At 39.2% G+C, this 24,168-nt stretch overlaps 1 protein-coding gene across 24 annotated transcripts in view; it reads right to left on the bottom strand.

Annotated features, from left to right (window-relative positions):
• The window catches only part of MADD (MAP kinase activating death domain), a 60,605-nt gene that overhangs the window by 20,096 nt on the left and 16,341 nt on the right, over positions 1-24,168 (bottom strand). For 6 of the 24 annotated variants that reach the window (XM_031055702.1, XM_031055712.1, XM_031055710.1 and 3 more), the window contains 18 exons: positions 23,685-23,863; positions 22,855-23,090; positions 22,336-22,492; positions 21,277-21,383; positions 20,235-20,428; positions 19,319-19,650; positions 18,537-18,676; positions 17,223-17,324; positions 15,248-15,307; positions 14,689-14,791; positions 13,555-13,741; positions 13,239-13,389; positions 10,620-10,826; positions 5,804-5,857; positions 2,667-2,764; positions 2,244-2,327; positions 1,629-1,787; positions 119-227 (listed from right to left, as the gene is read on the bottom strand). In XM_031055702.1, the coding sequence (XP_030911562.1) occupies positions 119-227; positions 1,629-1,787; positions 2,244-2,327; positions 2,667-2,764; positions 5,804-5,857; positions 10,620-10,826; positions 13,239-13,389; positions 13,555-13,741; positions 14,689-14,791; positions 15,248-15,307; positions 17,223-17,324; positions 18,537-18,676; positions 19,319-19,650; positions 20,235-20,428; positions 21,277-21,383; positions 22,336-22,492; positions 22,855-23,090; positions 23,685-23,863 (2,659 nt within the window). The remainder of the gene's footprint in view (positions 1-118; positions 228-1,628; positions 1,788-2,243; positions 2,328-2,666; positions 2,765-5,803; positions 5,858-10,619; positions 10,827-13,238; positions 13,390-13,554; positions 13,742-14,688; positions 14,792-15,247; positions 15,308-17,222; positions 17,325-18,536; positions 18,677-19,318; positions 19,651-20,234; positions 20,429-21,276; positions 21,384-22,335; positions 22,493-22,854; positions 23,091-23,684; positions 23,864-24,168) is intronic. The other 18 variants (XM_031055709.1, XM_014306394.2, XM_005419449.2 and 15 more) reach the window with 11 other exon arrangements.

Here is a 24,168-nt window from a genome sequence, read left to right as displayed (position 1 = left end):
ACAGTTAGAGGTTAAAAACAGTGTCAGGGGAAGTGAAAATTCCAGTTTGTCCTAGACATGATTTCATCTGAACTCCAACCTGAAAGATTCCCTCCCCACAAAAAAAAACGTAGCTTACCCAAAAGTCCTTCATACAGATAGACACGTTGGTTCCCATCCTCTGGGCCTCTCCCTGGAGTGCTCCCTTTGCTATCCTTCACACTCTGTTTCAGGTTGTGAGACTTGGCCTGAAAATAATACAAGAGGCATTGGCAATTTAACTCTGCACCCTGCAGGGCTCTCTCTTGTGCTGTTGGGTTTAACAGACACAAGTTTGCAAGCTATACTTCAAAAAAAGCTTCTCCTGCAAACATTCACAAAACAATTGTTTTCTTCAAAGAGCAGTGTAATACAATTAAACATCCAGAGTCAGCCAAAGAAAAATCAAAGAGAGAATGAAAACTGAGGCAAAACAAAAATGCAAGCCCCAGACTGAAGGGAAGAACCTCTTCTGTCATCCCCCATATTTCACACTTATGCATTCATAACGGTGTGACATTAAGCAAATAATTCCATCTCATCTGGCCTGAAGAGTGAGAGTTGGGAAGACCAGCCAGCAGGAACTGTGACAACAAAGCTGGCCCATTTACTTCACTACACCAGGTAAACTATGGTGCAATATTTGAATTCATTGCACATCATATACACGCACCATCTTTCTTCTAAATCTCTTGTAAAGTTTCTTATAATTCTATTTCATTTCTATTTAGTTCTATTCTATTTAGTTTAGTACAAAAACACAGAAAAGTAAATGCTAAAAAAAAGTCTGACTCTTCAGTAACTGAGAGGACACCCACTTGCAACTAAGGAAGCAGACATGGTTAAATCATTTTCATGCTTTTTGTAGAAATCTGCCATGAAACATAATGGTTTTGGGGTTTTTTTAACATTAGAAGTAGAAGCCCTGTAAAGGTTTCTACTTATCAGGATTACAAAATAATGAACACAGTGAGATGAGACCAATCTTAAGGCACTACAAGTTTTCTTATTTTGCTGAGAGCTTGATTTAGCCAAATCAAATGTATCATTATTTTCTTGGTAAGATGTATATGAGAAGTTATATACAATAATCAAGGACTTTACAAAATTAAGCACTCACAAATTATTTGGGTTTTACTGCATACAGATCCTCCAACTAGGCAAATACATTTGAAAGTTATGTCTACACTTCAAATAGGACTAAACTAACACTTCAAAGAAACAGAACAGCTGCTAAAACTAAAATGGATCACTCCTTTATCAAGTAGTTTCTCCTAAGAAACAGGGAATTTTCCTTTTAGTTAAGGATGAGCATTGCCCATCAAATGTCCATTTGGTTGAGAGAAATATTGAATTAATATTAAACATTACTAGAGTCTCTAAAGTGGTGCAAGATTGAATCTACCACTTTCAAAAAACCATTTATTGCACAGGAAATGAAGAAAGGTATGTGGATCCAGACAAAACTACATCTTTGACATGGTAATATTGTAAGACATTGCTGATTAACCCTTAGAACTGAATCAGAGATCCTACTGCATCCATGCACACACACTGAAATATTACTGTATGAGATCTATTTAAAAAAATGAAATCTTCAGTGCCCTTACAAAGATAGAGCTAGTAGCAGAGTTTGTCTCAATTTCACTGTCTGACACAGTGCCTCTGGATCCTGCTAAATTGCCACCATTTTCCACACTTGGGCCATCACCAGCATTGCTACTCAAGTCACTGTCTGCTCCCAATGTCTCTCCAGAACTGTTACTAACCTGTAGAGAAAAATAAAGCAATTACCTTCAAGAGATAATACACCAGAGAATTTGCTCTTATTTTTAATGCATCAAACAATCTGCCTTTTTTGCTCTCAGGTTACCTTTTAAAACTTCTATTTTTTATAGATAGTTTATAGAAAACTAAGACATATTTATAGAATTGTTGCAATCCACCAGTTCCATAAATACACCAATATGTAGGAATATGTAGCAGCAACGAGCAGCATATATGAAGGCTGTAATGTGCTCATAAAGCAAGCACTATCTATGCTCTGGCACACACACATGCTTCCTACCCACTCAGAGGCTCTGGAGAGAGAACTCCCAGAGTACATGACGCATGTGTGACACTATGTTTGTGTGCCACACTACACAAAATGTAGGCACAAAATGCCCCTCCCCACTTTAACAAGCAGTCAATCACATCCAGATTTCACTCTGGGCATATCCTACCACAGTGCTGACTTCAGAATCCTGGCTTGTACTTCGGACCATAACTGTTGGTCCTCCACTGGGAATAGAGTCAAAATCACTCTTCTGCAGTCAAAACATAGAAAGGACAAGAAGAGTCACAATAGTTTTTTCCATAAGGAGAAAACACACTTCCCATTCTTCTGGGCTCTTGAATCCCATGCCTTATGCTTCCTTACTTTATTTAGCCAATCAAATAGAAACTACTGTCTGAGTGTCAAAAAGACCATGGTGTCCAGTAATTTAAATTACAAAGGTCAATGCCCTAGAGAAAGGGGCAAAGAAATTTTACCAAATGAGCCTCTCAAGAATACTCATACCCTAGAAGTCTTCCCATAACTAAGCAGTGAATAGAAGAATTGTGTCTCTTACCACATAAATAAAGCAAACATAGGAGCCACTGACCTGAGAACCTGAGGCCAAACTGAGGCCACTGTCTGCACTGATTTGGGATTTCTTCTCATCTGTTTCTCCCAAATCAAACTGTTTCACACCTTCTGGTCCTGAACAAAGGAAAGAGTAATTAATTACTGTACCAAGAAAAAACAGCATAGGAGAAAGCAGATGACAGACTGGAAGAAGGAACAGTACCAAGAAAACAGATTTGCTTCCTCATTTCTTTGATTTTTAAAGCATTTTTTATTATTCCTTGGTACTGAAAACAACAAGGCCAGCAGAACATATCTGCTAGTCTTCAAACATTAGTTTGAGTCTCAAATATTCCAAAGTCCAGGAGTGACTATAATTAAACAGTACCTTTCTTAGCCATTCAAGAAAGATAAGAGGACAGACAACAGTCAAGTAGCTTCCAGTTACAATAACACATGCAGAGCAGTTGACGTTCAACTCTAGGAAGCCACTTCTTTTAATTCTTGGTAATAAAAAAGAATACCTATTTACTTATAAGTCAGAATCCTTTTTTGAACAGCTAAATTCCTCTAAGTCCTGGACTGAGTTTTTTGGTTGCCCACTGCAACTATCTAGGCAAAAATCAGGCAACACGTGACAAGAAAATAAACAGTGACAATGGGTGTTACCCAGTAAGATTTTCAAAGATTAAACTTGTATGATGCTGCACTTCACAACATTCCCCAATTACATTAATAAATGGCTCTCCAGAGTTGGCAATCACATAGGTAGGAGAGAGAGAGGAAATCAGCAAGCTTTTAAGTCATGCATTCATTAACCCAACGATACAAAAAAGGGAAAGAAAGGATAAAGAACTTTATGTTCAATTTCCCATGCACTTCTAGAATCGTATCATCTATTGTCCTCAGATGGGATGGCAGAAGGAAAAGAGAATGATGGAGAGGTAGAGCCTGAAAAGAAATTTGAATAGGCACTGAATGAAGTAAATAACAATGCAAGAAAAGAGTGTGTTATAGGCTGTACACAGAATGTTAATACTCTCAGAAAGGGGAAGAGACTGAATGCAATACTGCTGCCATAGCCATATCTGCCAACTATTCAGTAACAGGAAGACATAATCAGCTGCTGGAATATCTGTATTATATACCCATGTCTATTGCCAGTATCTCTAAACAAACAATGCCACTACCTATGTAACCACTGATCACAACAACCTGGGAATTATGAACATGTTTGTATCATATGTAATATTAGAGAGGATAAGATAGTGAAAAGGAAAGAAAATGTGACGGGAGGAGAGAGAGAGAGAGAGAGAAGGATAATATACAAAGATTTGTGGGAGTGAGTTTGAGATGATATGTAAACTCATGAATAGCAAAGCCATAAGTGGGCTGGGCAGACCATACTAGCTTACTACTCAACCACCAATTCTTCCTGTGAAGTGTTTATAGAAAGCATTCCTCAGTTGCTATATATTTTGCCTCTGGACCCAAATGCCTTAGCTACTGTAAATCAACTCCTCAAAGATTCTAAGAAAGAGAAAGCATAAACAGAATTTATGAATAAAAATAACTAAAAATATCTTTTCTAAGAATTTGGAATATTATTTTCCACAGAAATACACACAGCTCACTTCTAGAAGTCTATATCCACTCATTCAAGTGGTCATCATTTCTAGTTCTGATACAGCCAAAAGTTTTATATCTCATTACTACAGCAATAACACAAAATTTCAGCTGTGTGTTTTAAGCAATTTAGGAGTTTCCTGTCCCGACACATAATTCAGATGTGTTTCTGGCAGTTTGACTTTTAAAGGAATTGAAATTGACAGAAGCCGCTCAGATATTTGAGGCCTGTAACTGAGTTTAAGGAGCACAATAGCCACAACTACATTGTTGTCACTGTCAATTTACAAGCACTTAAAAACCTCCCTTTCCCTTCTTTATGGAGCCATATGTCTGATACACATGGAACACTAAAGCTTCAATTTATCCTTCCCAACGTAGGCCCCTACCTGAAAGGCTCACTTTGTGTATGGTGCTGTGTGTCTGTCTCACACACTACTACCCCAGGAGGTAGCAATTCACAACTGAAGTACAGTAAGCTGTACTGCAGAGCTGCCCCAGTCACCCCATCATCTCTGAACTAACTCCACATGCTAATTTGTACTTAACAGAAGATGCTAATCTGTACTTGACAGAAGTATTTAACTGAGGTGCCTAAAACTAATGGAAGCAAATCCAGGCCTAGTCAGAATGTTAGGAATCTTCACTCATTCATCTCAGCTATTAATCCTTCCCAATTTTCAGTCTGTAAAATAGGGAGCATCAGCTCTGCAAAGTACAAACTAAGCTTATGGTTAGGAAACACCTACCACAACATGGTTGTTATAAATCAGCTGTTGCCTTTAAGTCATATGTCCCTATTTACCACAGTGACAACCAAAAGAGCAAAACCTGGTATTGCACCTGCAGAGTATACATATTCAATAGTTTATTCATTATCATATTTCAACAGATGTTCAGATTTGTGTAGATTTAGACTATTATTTAGACTCTGTAGCAGCCTCAAACTATTTCACCCCTTCTTTACCAAGGGATATGAAAAACAAAATCAGGTTGATTCCTTATTATGAGGCTATTTTCTAGAAGTCATCACTAAATACAATTATTCACATACACCTTCTCTCTCCCCCTCAGAAGTATTTCTTGTTGCAGACTGACTGTTCACAGTTGATGCCAGTTAACAAAATTCACCATCCCACAGCTTGAACAAACAGGAATTCTTCATTCCAGTAACATTTAATCAATCAATATATCCATGTCAACAACTTGTTAAATAAGTTTTAACTTTTAAGAAAGGAGATGGAGTATCTTAAAATTCTTCCATATTTATCTGATTGGTGAGGATGCAGAACACCAACTTCCTCTTCTTTGAAAACAACAATTGGGGAGGAAAAAAGAAAGGAAAAAAAAAAGAAGAGACATTTGAACATAATTTCCTCAGGGCAAATACATCTGTTTGGTACTCTAATGGAGACTTTCTTGATAGATTTTGTTCTTGTGAGTATAAAACCTGTGCGCCAGAGATGCAAGTTCACCCTGCACCTGGGGAGTTGGCAGTTATGGGGAGGCTGGAGGAGTCAGTTTCTACATTTTTTTAAATTTCCTTACTCGTTTTTTCCAAAGATTTTTGCTTTTTCACTTCCTGGTGCTTGTTCCACAATTCTACCCAAGATGCATTGAAAGCAGGAGAGAAAGAGAAAGAGTCAGCAGCTGGTCAGACAGGTGAAAATGGGGAAAAAATTTCAAACAAAAACCCCACCCCTTCACCTCAAAAAAAAAAACGAAAAGTCAAGGAAAAAAAAAGAGAAAAAAAAAGGAAGAATTTTATGACAACTACTGAGTGAAGGGTTAAGTAACACCAGTTTAAAAGAAATCAACGTTAGGTATTGAGCACTGCATCATCTCTTAGAAACAGCATTCAAATATTAGAGATGACTTCATACAGTGGTGGTGGTGCATCCCCCCTCCCCTCCACAGGCCACACTTTGACAGCAGTTACTCAACTAAGGAAAAACAGCTCTTAGGAACAAATAATTAATCACCTTTACTAAGAAAGGGATTTAAGACTGTCAGATATTTACTCGTCTAAAACAGAAACATTTTAATGTCTCTAGTTTGTATCACTGAAAGGAGAAAGACACAAAAAACAACAGCAGCAATTCCAAAAATATTAAAGTGTAGGTTAACACAACATTTAATCAATATTATGTCTTACATATTATCACAAAGTTTACAAGTTATTTTTGACCTGACAACATTCTCAATAAATGCCTGGCTCTGCCTATGAACATGTCCTATATGCAAAGAGCTGAACTTCTCTGCATCCACTTGCTCCTATCAGGGTACAGAGAATAGAAAATGATGAAGAACTAAAATTAGCAAGATATCAGACATGCTTCATTCCAACTTTCAAAAATCAAAGTCACAGCATTCTAATCAAGTCAACGAATTCCGTAAGAGAATATACAATGCACAGACCAGCAAAACATTCTGAAGTTTTCTTAAAACTGGATTTGAAACTCAGCCCTGGGACAAAACAGTGATGAGGCACTTGCACTTTTCTATGACTCTGTTCAACTGTCTGATATGCAGTCACCTTTTCTGCTCAGAAACACCAGATCATTCCAGGCACTGGCCCGTTGGCCAAAGGAAACATTACAAGCTGCCATGGTGAGCTGACTCCAAGTGTCAGGCACTGTCCTCTCCCACTAGCACCATTAAAGCTGGGGAGGCTACAGAGGAAGATCCTCTTAGAAAAGTGGCAAAAGGGAAGGAAAAAGAAGTAAAATGTTCTTTTACTGCTGTTTAAGAAAACTTCCTGAGCAACTGAAAAGTCACTTAAGTGTGTTAGAAATCCATTCCACCCTGCAAATAGCAGAAATAAGGGCAAGACAGGCTCTAAGTTCTATTGAGCAAAATGTCCACTGGAAAAAAAATAAAAAGGATAGATTACAACTGTGGAGGAAGGCTCCATAGTATTATGAAAAACAAGGTAGAAAAAGCTAGAAAGATGGCTTCTAGCCTACCAATTTCTAGATCTGCTTCATGATTGATGGATGTTCCTTCAACTTTCATAAACAGACAGATGGATAAGATAAAATTGCTGAGGGATCCAAACAGCACCCTACAGGCTTATCAAGCTGAGCATACACTGACAGAGATAACAATCTCTAAGATGGACAGAATTTGTTTGTTAAAGGGCTTTGAAAACATCTGGCCTCTTCCATGCTCAGTTTATATGGCTTTACTTTAAAAATCACTAGTCTGAAAGCTACAACACCTGCCATTAACTTACTTTTAGCTGATTTGTCTGTTAATTTAGTGTAGAGCATATCCTAGCACATGAAAAACAGACTAGATTTTACTCTCAATTACTTAGTCAAAGAAGAAAAACAAAACTTCAAATAAACTCACAGGGCATAAATACTACACCTATGGCTTTGTTACATGACCCTGAACTAAACAGGACAGCAGATCCAAAAAGGGCCTGATGTGGATGAAGTACGTAGCACAATCTTTTCCGTTTAAAAAAAACAGCCAAAATAAAGTGATCTGACCAGATTAAACATTTATTTAAAAACTAGTAATGGAAATTTCAGTAAGTACTGACATTTTCATTAACAGTTATGGAAAGTATGCAATAAACCAAACTTATCACTAACATAAAGGGGCAAATTAATTACTATAACTATCAATTTAAAAGCCACCAGTGTCCTAACAAAAAGTCCTACACTACAGGTGATAAACCCTGGAAGACAAGCACCCTAGAAGTAAGCAACTGGTGAGTATCAGAAGCAACATCTTCATACTGAATTTTCTAGGTAGGAATTAGGTATCAAGCACAGTCAAGATCAAAGCTCAGATGGTAACTCAGATCCTACTTCACCTCAGAAATAGGAAACCCTGTGAACTTCATGGCCATTGTTCCTGTAGTATCAGAAAACTCCACAGATTCAGCTACCATAGATTCAGCTCTAGATTTGAGATGCAGTTTAATCACCACCCTTACATGACTACTGCAAACAGAGCTGCACATTATTTTGTTCCACCCTTCTGAAGACTTCTCATTCTAGTATTTCTTTCTGTATCTAGGTAAAAAGGGTAGCAGTCCAATTTGCATTTCATCTACAAATACCAAGAGATTAATTCAAAGCTGTATTTACATATTTGCAACCTGAGACTGTAAGTACCTTCCAAACTGCACAGAATCACAGAACTGCTAAAGTTCAAAGGGATCCAAGGACATAATGTAGTCCAACCTCCCTGCTTAAAGCAGGATCAACTAAAGCTGCCTGACACAGGACCATGTCCATTCAGGTATTCACTTTCTCCACAGACGGAGAATCCACCACCTTTCCAAGCTACCTGTTCCAGTGTTGGATCATCTTCACATAAACACATTTTTTTCCCATGTTTAAATGGAACTACTTACAAATATGTTGTTATTTCAGCAAGATGTAAATGTTTACCTAATGCTCTTCCCTAAATAAATTAGTTTGAATGAGAACACCTGCATTTCACAGCTAAGCCACAACTAACACCAGTCCTGTATATCTGAAGCTGTCTTGTTCTGAAGAACAGAATTTATATTCTATAACAGAATATAAAGGAAGTATAATAGGCAAGCAGCTTTAAATTATCTCTCTGCAACACAAGAGAAACACCCTTTATTTCCAGATCACACAAGTCAGATGAACATAGAGACTACACTTTTTCACAGCAATTTCCTAAAAAGTGCCTTGCATACCAGTTCATGTTTTGTGGTGAAAGACAAAAGCAGTTAGAAAAAAAGGCGTCAGGAAAAACATTCAAGTCTTTTGAACTTTGGTCAGTCTAGGTAAAACCACATTCTTCTTGTAATTTAGCTCCATAAAACACAAGTGGAAACCATCATAGCATCAGAACCACCGAGGAGAATGTACCTTTGTCTGTCCTTGAAGACAGTGAATTATTTAAGGCTTATATTCTGGCAACAGTAGCTAACATGGTATATTGCATAGCACTTCTTTTGAAAAGCACTTCTTATGATGATTTACAAACAGGAACTATCTGATGTCTATGATTTCCATTTCCATGAGGCCTTAATTTCATCAAAGGGAAAGAAGCAGCCTTAGTAATCTCATCAAAAGATCTCTCTTGATTCTTTAAAAGAACACTGTCCTAGAGCCTGGTTTATTCTTAGTTGTGCCAGAAGCATACTTTCCTTTTTCTCTTCTACAGAAAAGTTATGAAGTACCCAGAGCAAATCAACCAAGTAACTGAAATGCTGGACGTCTGAATCTGCAACTCTCTCAGCTTCCTGACAGCTTTTCAAATAGAGTGCAAGACTAGTTTCTGAGCAACTGCCTCCATAGATTGCCTCTTTAAACAGAAGCCAATCAAGTCAGAGGGGCTCAGTATCAGTTCAGGACTCAACAGCACCCAGCCAGCAGTTATTATGTGTGTATAAGAATGCATGTCTGTACTCCTGTCACTTAGCTGCTCAACACAGACAATCCCTTGTCTTATGCCACAAACTACATACAAATCCTCACAGCACCACACTTTCAGAAGATTAATCTTTCACACAGTGATTCCACGAAAATGGTATTTTAAACAGGTTGCAAGAAGCAATGTCTACAATTTAACATGACATATTTTTGTAGTTGAGAAAAAATTTCTCATATGCTGATCGTACTTCTCATGTTTACAACCCACAGCCCAGAGGATCCAACCAAAGTAATTATTTTCTTTCTCCTCCACCAAAAAAGTCTGTAAAGCCCTTTTTAAATAAAACAGTTCTGAAAGCCCTATTTCAAACTTTTTCCCATGACATAGGGAAAAGCTAGGCCATCTAAGAGTAAGACAGGAAAATCTCCAGTGACCAGCCTAGCAGATGCTGTTTACAAGAACACACGTTCTATTTGCTATTGCATAGAAGGAAAATCCATCAGTCCTGCTCACTGAAACTGTAACACTATAACTAAAATCTTTTTGGAAATGTTGTTGTTAACAAACAGCAGATTTTTTGGATTCCACTACATCAGGACACAATCTACATAATTCATAGGTAGCTAGCAATGACAGAAAACCTTTGTTTCATGTTTCCCTTCCACAGCTGCCCTTTCTGAAGTTCTGCTGTCCCTGTTCCTCTTTTCCCATTTCCCGTTGCTTGAAAACAGCAATCACAGAACAAAAAATAAGGCTGTTTAAGGTGTAATGAAATATAGAAACAATTAAGATTAGACAGCTTCTGGGAGAAAATTGCAGTGGATAGTTTATACAAGAGTAGGGTGAAAACACATATGATTGTTCCTTGTGATCCAAGGTGTAAATGAAGCATGTTACAGTAGCAATGTAGTGTGTTAAAATGGAGAGAATGCAAATAGAATCCAACACCAAACCAGAAGTCCCCCCTGCACTTCACATGCACCTCAATACACACCAATGGAAGCAATAAAATTTTCTTCCTTTAGACTTCTTGTGTCAAACTCCCTTGGCCCTTTGCCTGCAGGGCTCGGTGGCTTTGGCATTAGCTGAGGTACTGGCAGCTGCATCACAGGTTTTGGCTCCACTCTTGGGGATGATGCAGGATCCTTGCCAACTGGAGTGACAGATCCATCTGTAGGACTTCGTTTTCTCTTTTCTGGTTCTTTAAATTAAAAGAACAGTGTTGAGAGAAAATAAATAAATAAATAAATAGAAAGAGACCTAAGGAAAAAGAAAATGAGAACAGGAGAAGAAAGATGAGACAGATGGTCTCACCTAAATCATTAAGCCTGGCACTGAAACAGCTCAGTGCCACATTTGCTCCCATAGGCCAACATGGCTTGCTGATAGTCTGACACACTGGTGGAAACAGTAGAGGAGAAAGCCAGAGTACTGTTTTAGAGATACGCAAGTATCTCATTTCTGTATATCTGAAACCTAGGAATGTTCTCTGGCACAGTAACTGTGGCATCTCCTCTGCTGAATTGTGACAAATTAAACAACTCTGCATAAACTACCAAGAATACAATTTGTAGAAGATAAGTAAGTTCCACTCACAATGCAAAAATGACAAATGCAATCAATTTCATGGGTAGCACTAAATGAAACTTCAGTTAGGGAAAAAAAAAAACAAAACAAATACCAATTAGCTATAGCTCTTCCATCAATCTCTGAGACTTCCTATAACCATATGTCCCTAAAGACAGTTTGGATTATTTCTCTGTATCAAACCTCACAGTTTGATACATCAGCAACTATAGCAAAACCTTCAGAAAAGAATAATTAAAACCAGGTTTTCCATAAGGAGCTTCATGCACAAACTATTGCAATAGCTGATGAATCTAATAGTCAAAACTTCATTTCCTATTATCTACATCTGTCACATCACTAGATCTTGTGATACCTTTGTTCAGTGGGTTTAAGATTCTGCTATCAGTAAAACCTTTCAATTTAGACAGTAATTGAAAAGAATCAACACCTAACACTCAACAGACTGAACACTTCCTTCCTTCAGAGCTAAAGTGTTTCCCCAATTCCTTGCAGATCTTCCAGAAACCTCCTCAACTTTGCAAGATGTGAATACCAAAAGTGGGAACACTACCTCAGTTGTGGGTCTTGTTACTGATACATCAAGATACTATACAGTAGTTGCATTCCAAATGTGTATTCACAGATACACAGTGCCCCCCTTCCCAGTTTTTACAGACACAGTAGGAAGTTCACATACAGCAGCAGGAGACTGCTTCCTAGGATATACTTCCCAGTCCTACTATTACTGCCAACTATCCTTGTTCTAAAAACAAGTCCTTAGTTTGACCACATCATAATAACTGAATCACAACCATGCTTTATTAAGACTTAGCTTACTCTAGACAAATAAGCTATATCCCTCATGTCCTGTAGAATTACTAGTCTATTACTGTATGTTAAATATCAACATAAGGACTAATCTCTGTAAAACATTTCTAGAAATAAATACTAATTTCAACTAATTGAAAACAAGTAAAACATACTAAACAGTACAATATGACTACAAATTAAGATGTTATGCAATAATGAGAAGAGTCTTTAAAAGTTGAAAAGAATCTTTAAAAAATTGCACCAAATTTTGTCTGTCATGACCACAATTAGTTTACTGGGAAAACTCTACTTACTATCAAATTATGCTATTTGGTCTTCACTCTAAAACTACTGAGTTTTACATCAGCCACTCCAATTTTTCTTAGAAATCAGTGTCAGACTAAAAGCTTGTAATTGCCAAGATCAGCCCATTCTCCACATTCAGGACTGTTCCACTAGCACAGCCTTCCTTACCTTCCTCAGCATTGCAACAATGACTGGAAAGGAACATGGGGTGTATCTAAGCCAGCTCATTAAAAAATCCCTGATACTAGACCCAGAACACCAACTATAAAGGGTTTAGTAGATGCTACTTCTCTGCTACAATGAAATAAGGAACTTTCCATCACTTGAGATTACAAAAAAGTCATATACTAAGCAGAGATTTCTGGTTTTGTCATCTTATGCTTTCTTCCTTAGCATTCATTTTCTTATTTAGCACTAAGAATCAGATTCTTAAGAAACAGCTGAAAAATAAAGAGATGCTTTCAGACTTTCTTCTCTAAGAGTATTTAGTTGTATGAGAAGAACTGTGTAGTGCAACGTGGTGGGTGAGACCTAAGTCACGTATGGTTGCACACTACAAGTATCTCCCTCCCTATTGAGGTTGCCTGCAACAACTTTCCAAGACTGTGGCTGGGACAGTTTTAGCTGAGGGTCCCCATTCCCAGACTTTCCACTTCAGCTGTACAAGTGCCAGGTTTTGTATCTTACTGCAGCATGTCCATTTTCAATTAAATATCAGTATGGCCATTATTTTGCTTTGGTCTAGTAACATGTGTGTAAGAAACACAACACAGGCTTCAAGTTTTACAAGGCTTCAGTAACAATGGTACAATTCTCACCATTTTGGAAGCTATGGAAAAGCCCTGAAATATCAAAAGGCACAAATGCAGCTACCTTCCCAATCTTATCTGGCTCATGAACACTGTATTCTCACGAACACTTTTCTTACCTTTATTATAGTAGTGAGTATGTGCTATCTCTAGCAGGCCAAAAACACTGGCCATGCCTCCCAGGCCAGCATTTGCATATGACTGCTCCAGGCTCAACACAGTGCACTTCAGCAGGTCCAGCATGCCTTTATAAACCTTGCGGCTGATCTCCTGCAATGAAAGCCCCATTAGTGCTGCTGTTTTACATGTGAGAAAGTCAAGAACATAAATTCTCAAACTGCCATAACACCAGCTTCTCGCAATTGACAAAAACTTCCTGTGAACTGAGCCTCAGCAGACAGGCAGAGTGAGGACCCTGCTGAGTTTAGCACTGACCACGTCCTGTATGACATCCTGTCGAGCATCCTCCTCAGACTGGATTGTGCGATTCAGCTTGCTCAGCACAAAGACACGGAGCTGCTCGCTCTCCAGCAGACGTCGGACTCTCTTCATGTTCAGCCAGCCAACGCCTTGGCCATCAAGAACATTGTGTACCACCTCCTTCAGGAACTGCTGGTTCTCACTGATACATTTAAGAGAAAGCAGGCAAAAGTCAGTTAACCTCTGGTTACCTTGCCTTGCATGGGAAGAGAGCTATGGCTAGGGCACACACAGAAATACTTTCCCTATCAACATATCTGACATGTCCTTTATTTCCTATAAAAAGCCATAATCAGGCTTTCCTCTACCTCCTCCAGGTACCACTCTATCCTCCACCTTCACAGCATCCCTCAGAATCCACAGGAATCTTTATGCCTCAATCTTCTTCCACAGCCCCCACATCTGAGCTGTAGGCTTTCTTTAAAAGAGGAAGTGCAGCACTACTAATGCATTACTGCAGTAGCTTTGGCACATGTTTGCTCAGCTTCTTTTGCCACAGAGGGAAAGGTAAGAAGAAGGAAACTCCTGTGCAACCTACCGCATTCCCAAGTCTGAACTGCAGTTATTGCTCTTACTTGTCCCCCAAACCCAGTAGGTCAAAATAAATTCACTCTACCCATGACTGCTACATAAGAAAGGGAGAAGAAAGCACAGGCACAGGTCAAGTAATGTTTACTTGCACCATTCTGAGTCCCTTCCCAAGGTTGAGAAAAGCACTTCACATGATTTTATGGAATCAAACTTCTTCATTGGACTCAGTTGATCCCCTGCATGGTGCATTAAAACTCCAATGGGCTAGATCACCTTGTTCAGAACACTCAATTACAAAGAATAATTAAAGCAGAAACCTAGAACATTTTGGATCTCAGACAGAAGGAGGATACATTTCGGAGCACAGAAAAATAAGCATGTGCACCATTAACAGTAAGACATCTGTACCAAATCTTCTTAGACAATAACATGTCCAGGCCTAGGGCAACAGAAAAGTACTATTTAATTTTCAACAGCTAGACTTCTGAGAAAACACTAGACAGGTATGAGGGCACTCTAACTACACTGTATACTTGAAAAGCAGGAAAGAAATATTACCTGGAATTGCTAGATCGTCCCTGAGGTGATGGAGATTCTCTTTTCACTGTTGGACTGTGCTTTATGACTGAAGACTTCTGATCAACAAGGGCCCGTCTGTTTCCTAAATAGGAGAGGAAACAGAATGAGAGGAAAGGGCAGGAAGAAAACAAACTGATCCCAGGACAGTAACAAGCAACACTAAAGTTGGCTAACACACCTATTTGAATTACAGGTAACAGACTTCAAACAAAATGGAAACTCCAAAAAAGCAGCAGCGTATATCATATTCTAGCATCACACATCGGCAGAAAACAGTAATGGGAGTAATGCAGAGAGAAAAAGAGATGGTAATGGGAGCAGGAGGTGAGAGGCAGGAAAAGTTTGGCTGCTCTGCATGCAGTTCCACAACAAGAACCATCTTCAAATTAGTCACTATATGTAAAAGCATAATGCATTGAGGGTGACTAGTATAGATCATGTGGTACTGGTTACCCAGCGAGAAAGGTAGCCTGAAGTCAGGCATAGGGAATGCTGGAAATTGTTACATCATGCACAGCTCATGCTGTAGGGAACCCACCTTCATTGCTTACTGGGCCAGCTTCAGTAATAATCTCCATTATAGTATTTAACCCAAATACTGGGACACAAAATATACAATTAGTAGTGTACTGAAATATCTACACTCCCCACTGTCAGCATCAAAAGAATCCAACTACCAGCTTCTTCCCAGCCCTCCCTCAAATAAAACCCAAATGACACTAGAGCAGGAAGGATGTTTGAAAGCCCAAGACCACAAGGGCCAGAATAACTTATCTTAAGAGATAGTGCTTGACTTGAAATTTGGCATCGTGGAACCAGTGTAATGCATCTTCAAGGACATTATTGCACATATTGTATTTGAAAGGCACTACAAAAACCATCTGCATCACCAAGGAAAAAATATCAATGGATGCACATGAAATAAAAATTAAAAAGGAAGATGGAAAGTGGTCAAACAGCAGCAATGAAATGGAGTCCCAGCATCACTTCCCATTACAGTTAGAAACACACACTTGGCAAGAACAAGTTAATGCAGCAACTTTGTATTTCTACAACAGAGACAAAAACATCTAAAAACCACAGAAGTGCCCAGTGGGCATCCCAGTGAGCCAGCATGCACACGTAAAAGAACACACACACACACTCTCTCACACACACTTGCACATGCATAAAACAGACTGAGCTACTCCATGGAAATCCCATCCTCATCTCTGCACAGTAACATTAAAGGCCCTACAGGATTAAAACAGTCAAGAAAAGAACACCAAAGTGCAGAAGATGAGGCACAAAGCATGAATGAGGAATGGCAAACCCCATCACTGTTTTCTTCCAATGCATGGAATCAGTCATTAAGTTTACCCATGGAAATAACCCTGACACGAAGCATGTTTCTTATCCAGTACAACTGGACATAAAAACATAACCAACTGGTAAAAGGTTGTCAAAAACAGCTGTGCAGAGTCTCTGCTAGTGTTTTCACCCTACCAGTCCTGTTACTCCTTATTTTAAACACAGGGAATGATTACTTGTCTCAAAAACAAAGTCCAAAGCAGAAACACAAAATCCACCTTTTGGTCTTTGTTTCTACAAGGTCAAAGGTCAGCAAAACATCATACCAACCTTCATCCACATCCCTTCCCAATTCCAGATTAAAGTAATCTTTACCGATAAAAGTGATGAGGAGGAAAAAATAAATGAAAAAAATCAATACATTAAAACAAAAGCAGTAAGTTCTAATTAGATAGAATAACTCAAAAGGCAAAATAAAACCTCTCCTCAGTGTAGCATCTGAAAAGGTCTCAACACTACGATACCAGTGCAAGCTCAGTCACCTCTGTGATATTACATTTGGTACAAGGATGACCAGGCTGTCTAAGACCCACGGTGTGAGGGGGATTTCCCTAGTGCCCATTCAGACATGTTATCTAATGACACTGCAGACAAACAGGAGATATTCTAAAGAAAAGATTGAAAAAATTGTGCACATATTCTAGGGATTGATCTTCACTCTCACAGAGCTGAAAGCATGGTTGTAATCTGGTTTTCTACTTAGCAATCTGAAAAGATGATAAACACTTTTGAAACTCACATAACCTGCAGTCTCCATGGGAGGTTAGCATTACCCTCATTTAAAAATATAGCATCATCACTCTTATAAATTACCTAAGGCTAAGCATGAAGATAGTGGCAGTACAAAAGCAGGACCTACCTCTTGGTTCCCATTCTTTATACTACGTACTTAAAAACAAAACTAAACAAAACACACTATGAATGTTGGTTTTGTTTTGTATCTGTTAACTCAGCCTAGACCGGACACTCTCCCATCCCAACAGTTGTTGGGAAAAAGACTAACTGACAAATATCATAACAATTTACTGTCTTGCTCCTTAACACAGCTACTACCCAAACAACCAAAAGGCATCACTCTCAGGATTCCTGTTAGGGGTAGAACCTCAGACTGCCAAGTCACAAGAACTGAAAAGGCTGTAGAAGACAAAGGGGAAAATTATTACCTTTCAGGCTGGGAAAGGGAGTGTTCTTATCTCTCCCAACTTTGGTTGGTAGGGCTAAGTTGGACAGACTGAAACTTGTGCTGTGGTTTCTGTACAGGCTGCCTATGACAGAAGACAAAAACAATTAATGTCTACTGCTCACAGCACACACCCAAAGATCCTGTAATTCGCCATCTTATTTCAGATCCTTAATGATTAAATTCTTCTTTATTACCCAAAAGTCTCACAACCATAATATGACCTCATTTACATTGCAACCACATCTGTAATCAGATTATTCTAAACAGTACAAAAATGTAAGTCTTGGCATTTGTGTTACAATAATTTATGTTGGATCTTCGAGGCTGAAATGTAACAGCAAAATCCTCCTGTCTTCCTGCACTTAGATCACATCACCTTAGGTCTACCTTCTAGTTTGATCCTGGTTTTGGGAGCAAATGAATGGCTGGGCCACATGAGAAAACAGGATGACAGAAGATATGTAAAACATGTAACTCTGAAGTGCGTACTGTGCACTGGGTCTTGTGAAACACTGGAAAATTTGCCACAGAACCATGCTTTGAAATAGAAGCTTTTCATTTATTAGGAAAAAACATACATTCTTCCCGGTACAGGCAGATCTTAAGGACACAATTATGCATCATCAGCTTAAGCCCATAGACAGCCTGAAAACATCATATTTAGATAAAGGAGCTGATTAACAGTTCAAGTTATTAATTTAAAGTGCCAACATATTATTTCAATTTTCTTTGGTTGTTTTTTGTTGCCTTATTTTAGTAACAGTCATCTTACCAGAAATATTTAATATATTTTCCCCAGTGCTAAAAACTTCTTTCACTGCTTTTTATTGTAGAGCAAGACTCAAGTGGCCATGCCTTCTGTAACTGATTAAGAGATTCTAGATTCATGTTCCACACTTGTGGGGTTTTTTTATTAAAATATAATTGAAAGTAGGCAGTCAAGGAATTGAATTTTGCACCTAAGCACAAAACATGGCAGTATGGAAGGCATATTAGTGTAAGATTTTTTATCAATTTCATAAAATTACACAATGCTTTGCTTAAATGAAACTGAAGAAATTTCTGATTTGTGCCTTAAAGTGCCACACAATTCAAGGGGCTAACCACAAAACCAAAGTCCTTCTTAGTGAAGAATATATTAAGCAGTAGTTATCAGCAGTTGTCAGTAAGCCATCATGACTACTGGAGAGCTGGTAACAATTTGACAACCAACTCATTCTCTTGACCAGCCATCTCTCTATTCCATCTCTCTGTACACTAAATAAAACTAGCTTAATTAATGCATGGTACATACTTGCAAAAGACATGATGCCCCCAAAACCTTCACTGCTGTTGTTGGAGACAGTAGAGTTTGGGGAGCTGGCCCTGGAATCTGAATCTGCATCAGAATCACTGGCCAGTTTTAAACTGTTTGGCCGAAGTAACTTCTGAGACCTTTAAAGAAATTAAGTACAACTGTTATTAGCATTCGCCCTTCCCACCCCAAATCAATATATCATATGGTTGTGGAAGACTGATGCCGGTCTCACTCCCACCAGTTTTCACCATACTACCTGCACCCTCTGGAAAAAAAAACAAAACCACCCAAACAAACAAGGAAAAGGAAAAAAAAGAGAGAACTGATACATCTTTACATTCAGGCTTTTATACCCTTTCAGGGCATGCTGAAAACTTGTCTACAAAAGGGCACTGGCAGACTTGCAGGTGAAAGGGTTCTGGTTTGAAAGGAGTAACAAGAAAACCTATTGCCACCAATCACTGCAGTATCTTTCCCCCAAAAGACAAAGATTTACTGAAACAGTTTCCAGAAATCAGTACATGATATACTAGAATGTTCTAGAAAGAACTGTTAATTCTCACAGCTTCTACTGCTTACATAAAAGTAAGGAACTGAGGGACTAAGCAAATGCTTTTATTCAAACCAGAAGGGTTGACAGCACTTCTATATTAAATGAAAGTGATCAACAATAAATCCCAATAGCCAAAGACATTTGAGTGCATGAATGTTAAACTACATGAAGCAGACAGAAACCCCAGAAGTGCTGTACAGAAGGGCAGGAGACAAGGGGGACTCGCCTGCTTCCATTGAGATTCTGGTTAAATCTTGGGGTGTAGCTCTCTTCCTGCTCATCATCTTCATCCTCTGTAGGAAAACCATACTGTGGTTCAAAGTATGGATTGTCATACTCTCGCTTCCTCACCATCCCTTCTGAGGAGCTCATGCTGCCAGCTGCGATGTCACTCTCACGACGATCCAAGCTTATCTTGGGAAAGCTTGGTTGCAGTGGCAAGGAAGAGAGATGGTTTGAAAATCCAGCAGCCAACTTCTCTTCTATTTCTGCTGAGTCTGCTGCCTCCTGTGGACCAGTCAAATCATTGATCTGTTCGCTAATTTGCGTTACATACAACTGAAGGGCAGGACAAGAACAATTATTTCAAACTGGGAAATCTGCACAGTCCTTGCTGCTTGCTACAGGGGCCCCACCACATCCTCACTATCTGTGTCTCTAAACTAGGATTTCATACACACTGCAGTATTTGTGCATTGTTTAGGGACTTACTTCCCTTTAAAACAGCTCTGACTAGTAAGTGTTAGCTCAGGATAATGGCTTTCCATTACCATGTTCCCATTCTTCTTAAAAGACCACAAATTCTTGAGTTTCCCCACCCCACTCCCTGTTCCCTTAAAGATACCAGGTCTTTCCAGACTCTGTAAAAGCAATTCCTGCAGTCCCAACCTGGACCATTTCTCTCTGCTAATGCATTTTTCAATGCACTGGAACTTTTTGTACAGGAATGGCCTATCCCAGCATAAGAGGATACCAGCAAACTCCACCTTGCTCAGAAAGTCCAGGGTGAGCATGCAATTAAATTTGTGCATGGTGTCACAGTCCTATTAGCTTTTGCCCTTCTCAGAAAGAACCACGTGCATTCTCCCATTCTTTACATCCTAATAGGCTGATCTTGAGGCTGAACTCATCTCAGTACACACATGATTCACTCCATGGATGACAGTGCTGGGGCTGCTACTGGCTGTAGTACTGGAACTTGAACGAGGCTGGTTATTCTCTTGGGAGGTCTCACTGTCCACGGTCTGTTCATCAGGATCCCCTGAATATTCTTGAAAATCATCAAATTCCACTTCACTCGCATCACCAAGGGCTGCATGAGTCAGGGGGTCAACATCTGCAAACACATCATCATTCATTATACAACACTGCTTTCCTCAGCCTTTTGCCCATCTAACTAAATGTTCCTAGAAGATGAGGACTGCTCAACAGAATCAACTTGCATAAAATTTTAGGTTGTAAAGGGCTTTTGGAGGTCATCCATTCCAATTCTCTCCTCAAAGCAGGAGTACTTTCAAAATTAAAACAGGTTGCTCAGGGCTTTGTCCCACTGAGTTTTGAAAGTTTTCAAGGCTTGACATTCTACAGTGATCCTGGGAACGTATTCAACTACAATAACCATTAAATTCTTTTCTTTACATCCAAGTAGAGTTTCTTTGTTGCAGCTCATGATTATTACCTCTTGTCCTTGGGACACAGGAAATGTTTTGTGACATCTAGATTTAGTTTATTGAACAAAGTGAGCGTTTATGCAGCTTCCATATAAGCCACAGATAATGCATTTTTCTGTCCCCACTAGGATAGAGTAATACTTTAAAGCTAGCACTGAGAACCAATATGCAGGGACAGGAGAGAGCTCACTGTCTCAGAGACTCTGCTGTCCATATTGCACAGTATTTACTGGCAGCAGCAGGTTGTTTCCAGATCTAGTGAAGCAGTTTTGTTCAGCAGCACCTATTTCTGTTCCTCCTCTTCACAGTGCTGTTTGGGGAAGCTGGTTGTAAGCAGGAGAAATGTCCTTTCTCAGTCTACCCACACACTTTTACCTCAGAGCAAGACCACAATGGGACAATACTTCGTTCTGATTCAGGGATTTAGGGGAGGCCATTTTCCCAAAGTGCTTCAGATTAATTAGGAAAGGGAACCTATGTCGACCTTGTGAAAGTAAAAGCAAAAGTTACTCACTTGGGGTATCACCATTAATGTCACATTTCATCATCTCACTGACAAAGTCACCAAGGGAGGAGTAGGAGGAACTTGAATCATCGTAGTCGACGCTGTCACTGCCACTGCCGCGAGATAGAGAGATGAGTGGCAGCATCAAAGCAACAGCAGGCTCTGATGCTTTAAATATGTGAATCAGCATTGTTTTCATGGACCTCCCAAAAATCTCATATTATAGTAGCTACCAACAAATTTCACAGGCCAACTTCATGAAAGGTAAGAGCAAAAACCGTAACTTTTAGGTATGTGAAGAGTTATGGGAAGACATTTAAAATCTCTTAGCAAAGTTATGAGGCTAAACATAAGTGACTAGAGAATGGTATATTAATTCACAAAACATGTGTGTTTATGTAGGACAAATTCAAGGGAACTGGGAATCAGAAGTAAAAGCATTTCCTTTTTACACTAGTGATAAATTCCATTCTGTTAGGACCACTGGTGCTGTGTAGAATGCAAAATACGTGCAAGTCCAAGGCTGAAAGATCTCACAAACCAGGAAGGAATGAAAGGGAATAAAATTAGACACAAAATTCCATGAAATATGGCCAAAAACTACTACATAAACTTTCATTTTACTAAACACACAAGGCAGTCACAGGCAGTGGGTAGTACTAACAAGCTTTGCATAACTATGGATAGGGAACAGAGATTTAAAAGAGTGGTAGGATGGGTGTGAGTATTTGCAATACTGCAACAAAAATAACCAGAGAAAGAACAGCATGGAAGAAAAGACAATTAGGGTGTGAGGAAATGACAAATGTCAAGTGGCATACAGGTAGCAAAAGAAAACAGGAAAATAAGTATGGAGAATCACATTAAATGAAAACACTAGCAAAGCGTTAAGAAGTTTGCTGTGAAAAAAGAGCAATGAGAAAATTTACTTCAGTGTCAGTACTCTGCCCAGACAAGAAATGAAACAACAGCCTGGCAGACTACAGGAAAAGGCTGCAAATGAGAAGTAAGACAGGTCCAGCAATCTGAAATAACTCTCACATGACTACAGGCATGTTCCCCACTAACCTGTCATCAGTGGCATCAGAATCTGTTTCCTTCTCTGCTGGGACATTCAGGGCTTCAGCCAGCTGTGAATTGCTGTCATAGACTCGATAGTGGATGGGCTGCAGCTGGTGAGCATACCACTTGGGTTTGTCACCAATTAGGGCCGGGTCAAACATGTCTGTACAAAAAACCAAGGACAGCATTAATCAAACTCATTTGCTGGTGTCAAAGGCTTCATTTACAGTGACATTACCCTCCACTAAGTCTTGCACAAAGGGGCAGTCTTTAAGAAGCCTACAAGACTTCTCCATAATCAAACAAGAGTTAAAATTAATTGGAGGAGCAACTCACCAATAGCAGGGCTAACCTGGGAGAAACACATGAGGCCATACATAAAAAGAGAAAAATATTCCTTGAACTAGATTCCCCCCCTACTCCAGCAGGACTAATATGGTATAAAATTAAATCCTTCCCTAGAATGTCTGGTTTTTAAGCTCCTGCATTACATCCAAGTGCAGGAAAGGCAAGACCAACACTTACTGTTATGAATTCTTTGGAAAGCATAATTAGTAGGATTGAGTGACCATTCTCCAAAGTATTCTACTGCCTGTGTTCTGGAAAGCTTATCTGCAAAAGGTGTTTGCTTCGGCCTAGAGGCAAGAAAAGAATTTGCCTGGAAGGCTACCACTGGTCGTGGGAAGAGGCGAAGAGTGCGAGTATGCATTTGGAAACCTTGCAAAACATTTGGTGAGTTGAAGAATCTCACCATAGCAACCCTAAAAAGAAACAGAGAACAATACATTAGATAGCAACACAGAGCATAACAAAAAAGAATAACGAGAGCCCTTAAAAGGTATGCTATAGACAATGTTTCAAACCTTTGAAGAATGATAACCTAACTGTTCCTAGGAAACATCTGTCTTGCAAAAAATAAAAGAAAAATCCAAACAATTCAAAACCCGAGAAATCACTTTATTCTAATTCTCCATCTTAACACAAATACTCACTCAGTGAAGGATATAATTCTTGTTTCTACTAGCTGAGGTAACAACTAAGTCCCCAGGTTTTTTTTCTGTAGTTAAGGTTTGTGATTTAAGCTGAGGATACAATATCAGACTGACAAATCCAGGTAAAGTGGATGATCTATAGGAAAATGCAAGAAGCAAAACACCCCCTCAAGATACACAGTTATCTTCATGCAGGTAATAGATATGAGATAAACACTGTAATTACTGCTCTTTTTCCCCACAGGATGTCAAGGAGAATACAGTAGTACCTGACAGATGCTGTTTCACCCACGGAAATGTTTGTGCTGCCCTCAAGTGCAAACTTTTATGAAGACTCAATGCCACCTTCCTGTTAAGCCTCACCTGGTAGCCACATCAACAGAGTCCACATCATTTCCATAGATCAAAGGGTTGAATTCTGTGGACGGAGTAGACTGCAAATCATTCTGTGGTCTTCCCAGCAGCAGGGGCACCTCCTGCCCCTCATGAAACTTCTCTAGATTAAGAATTGGCTGAGTATTCAGGCTCATGCTGGCCAGGGCCTATTGAAGGACATTATGCACACATTCAGCAAGAACAGTTATTTAAGGAACAAATGATCAGAGCTACCCTGCCCTCTAGGCAATTGCAACAATTATGCATGCTCCATTAATTCCTCTTAAACCACCTCCACACTGAGTCAACAAGTATCTCCAGCCCCTCCTTTACGCTGATTGTCAAAATGATCTCCTCAATGCTGAAATTGTCCTGGAGCCAGTCAAGGAGTAGAACAGAATTCCACTTTGCTAGATCATTCATGACATGAAAATAGATAGTCCTAACTGGACCACTAGTAGTATGGCACTGC

The sequence above is a fragment of the Geospiza fortis genome, unplaced genomic scaffold (genome assembly GCF_000277835.1).
Source record: "Geospiza fortis unplaced genomic scaffold, GeoFor_1.0 scaffold66, whole genome shotgun sequence".
Taxonomy (NCBI): domain Eukaryota; kingdom Metazoa; phylum Chordata; class Aves; order Passeriformes; family Thraupidae; genus Geospiza; species Geospiza fortis.
The sequence above is the reverse complement of the archived record's forward strand: the minus strand, read 5'-3'. Positions and strand labels throughout refer to the sequence as shown.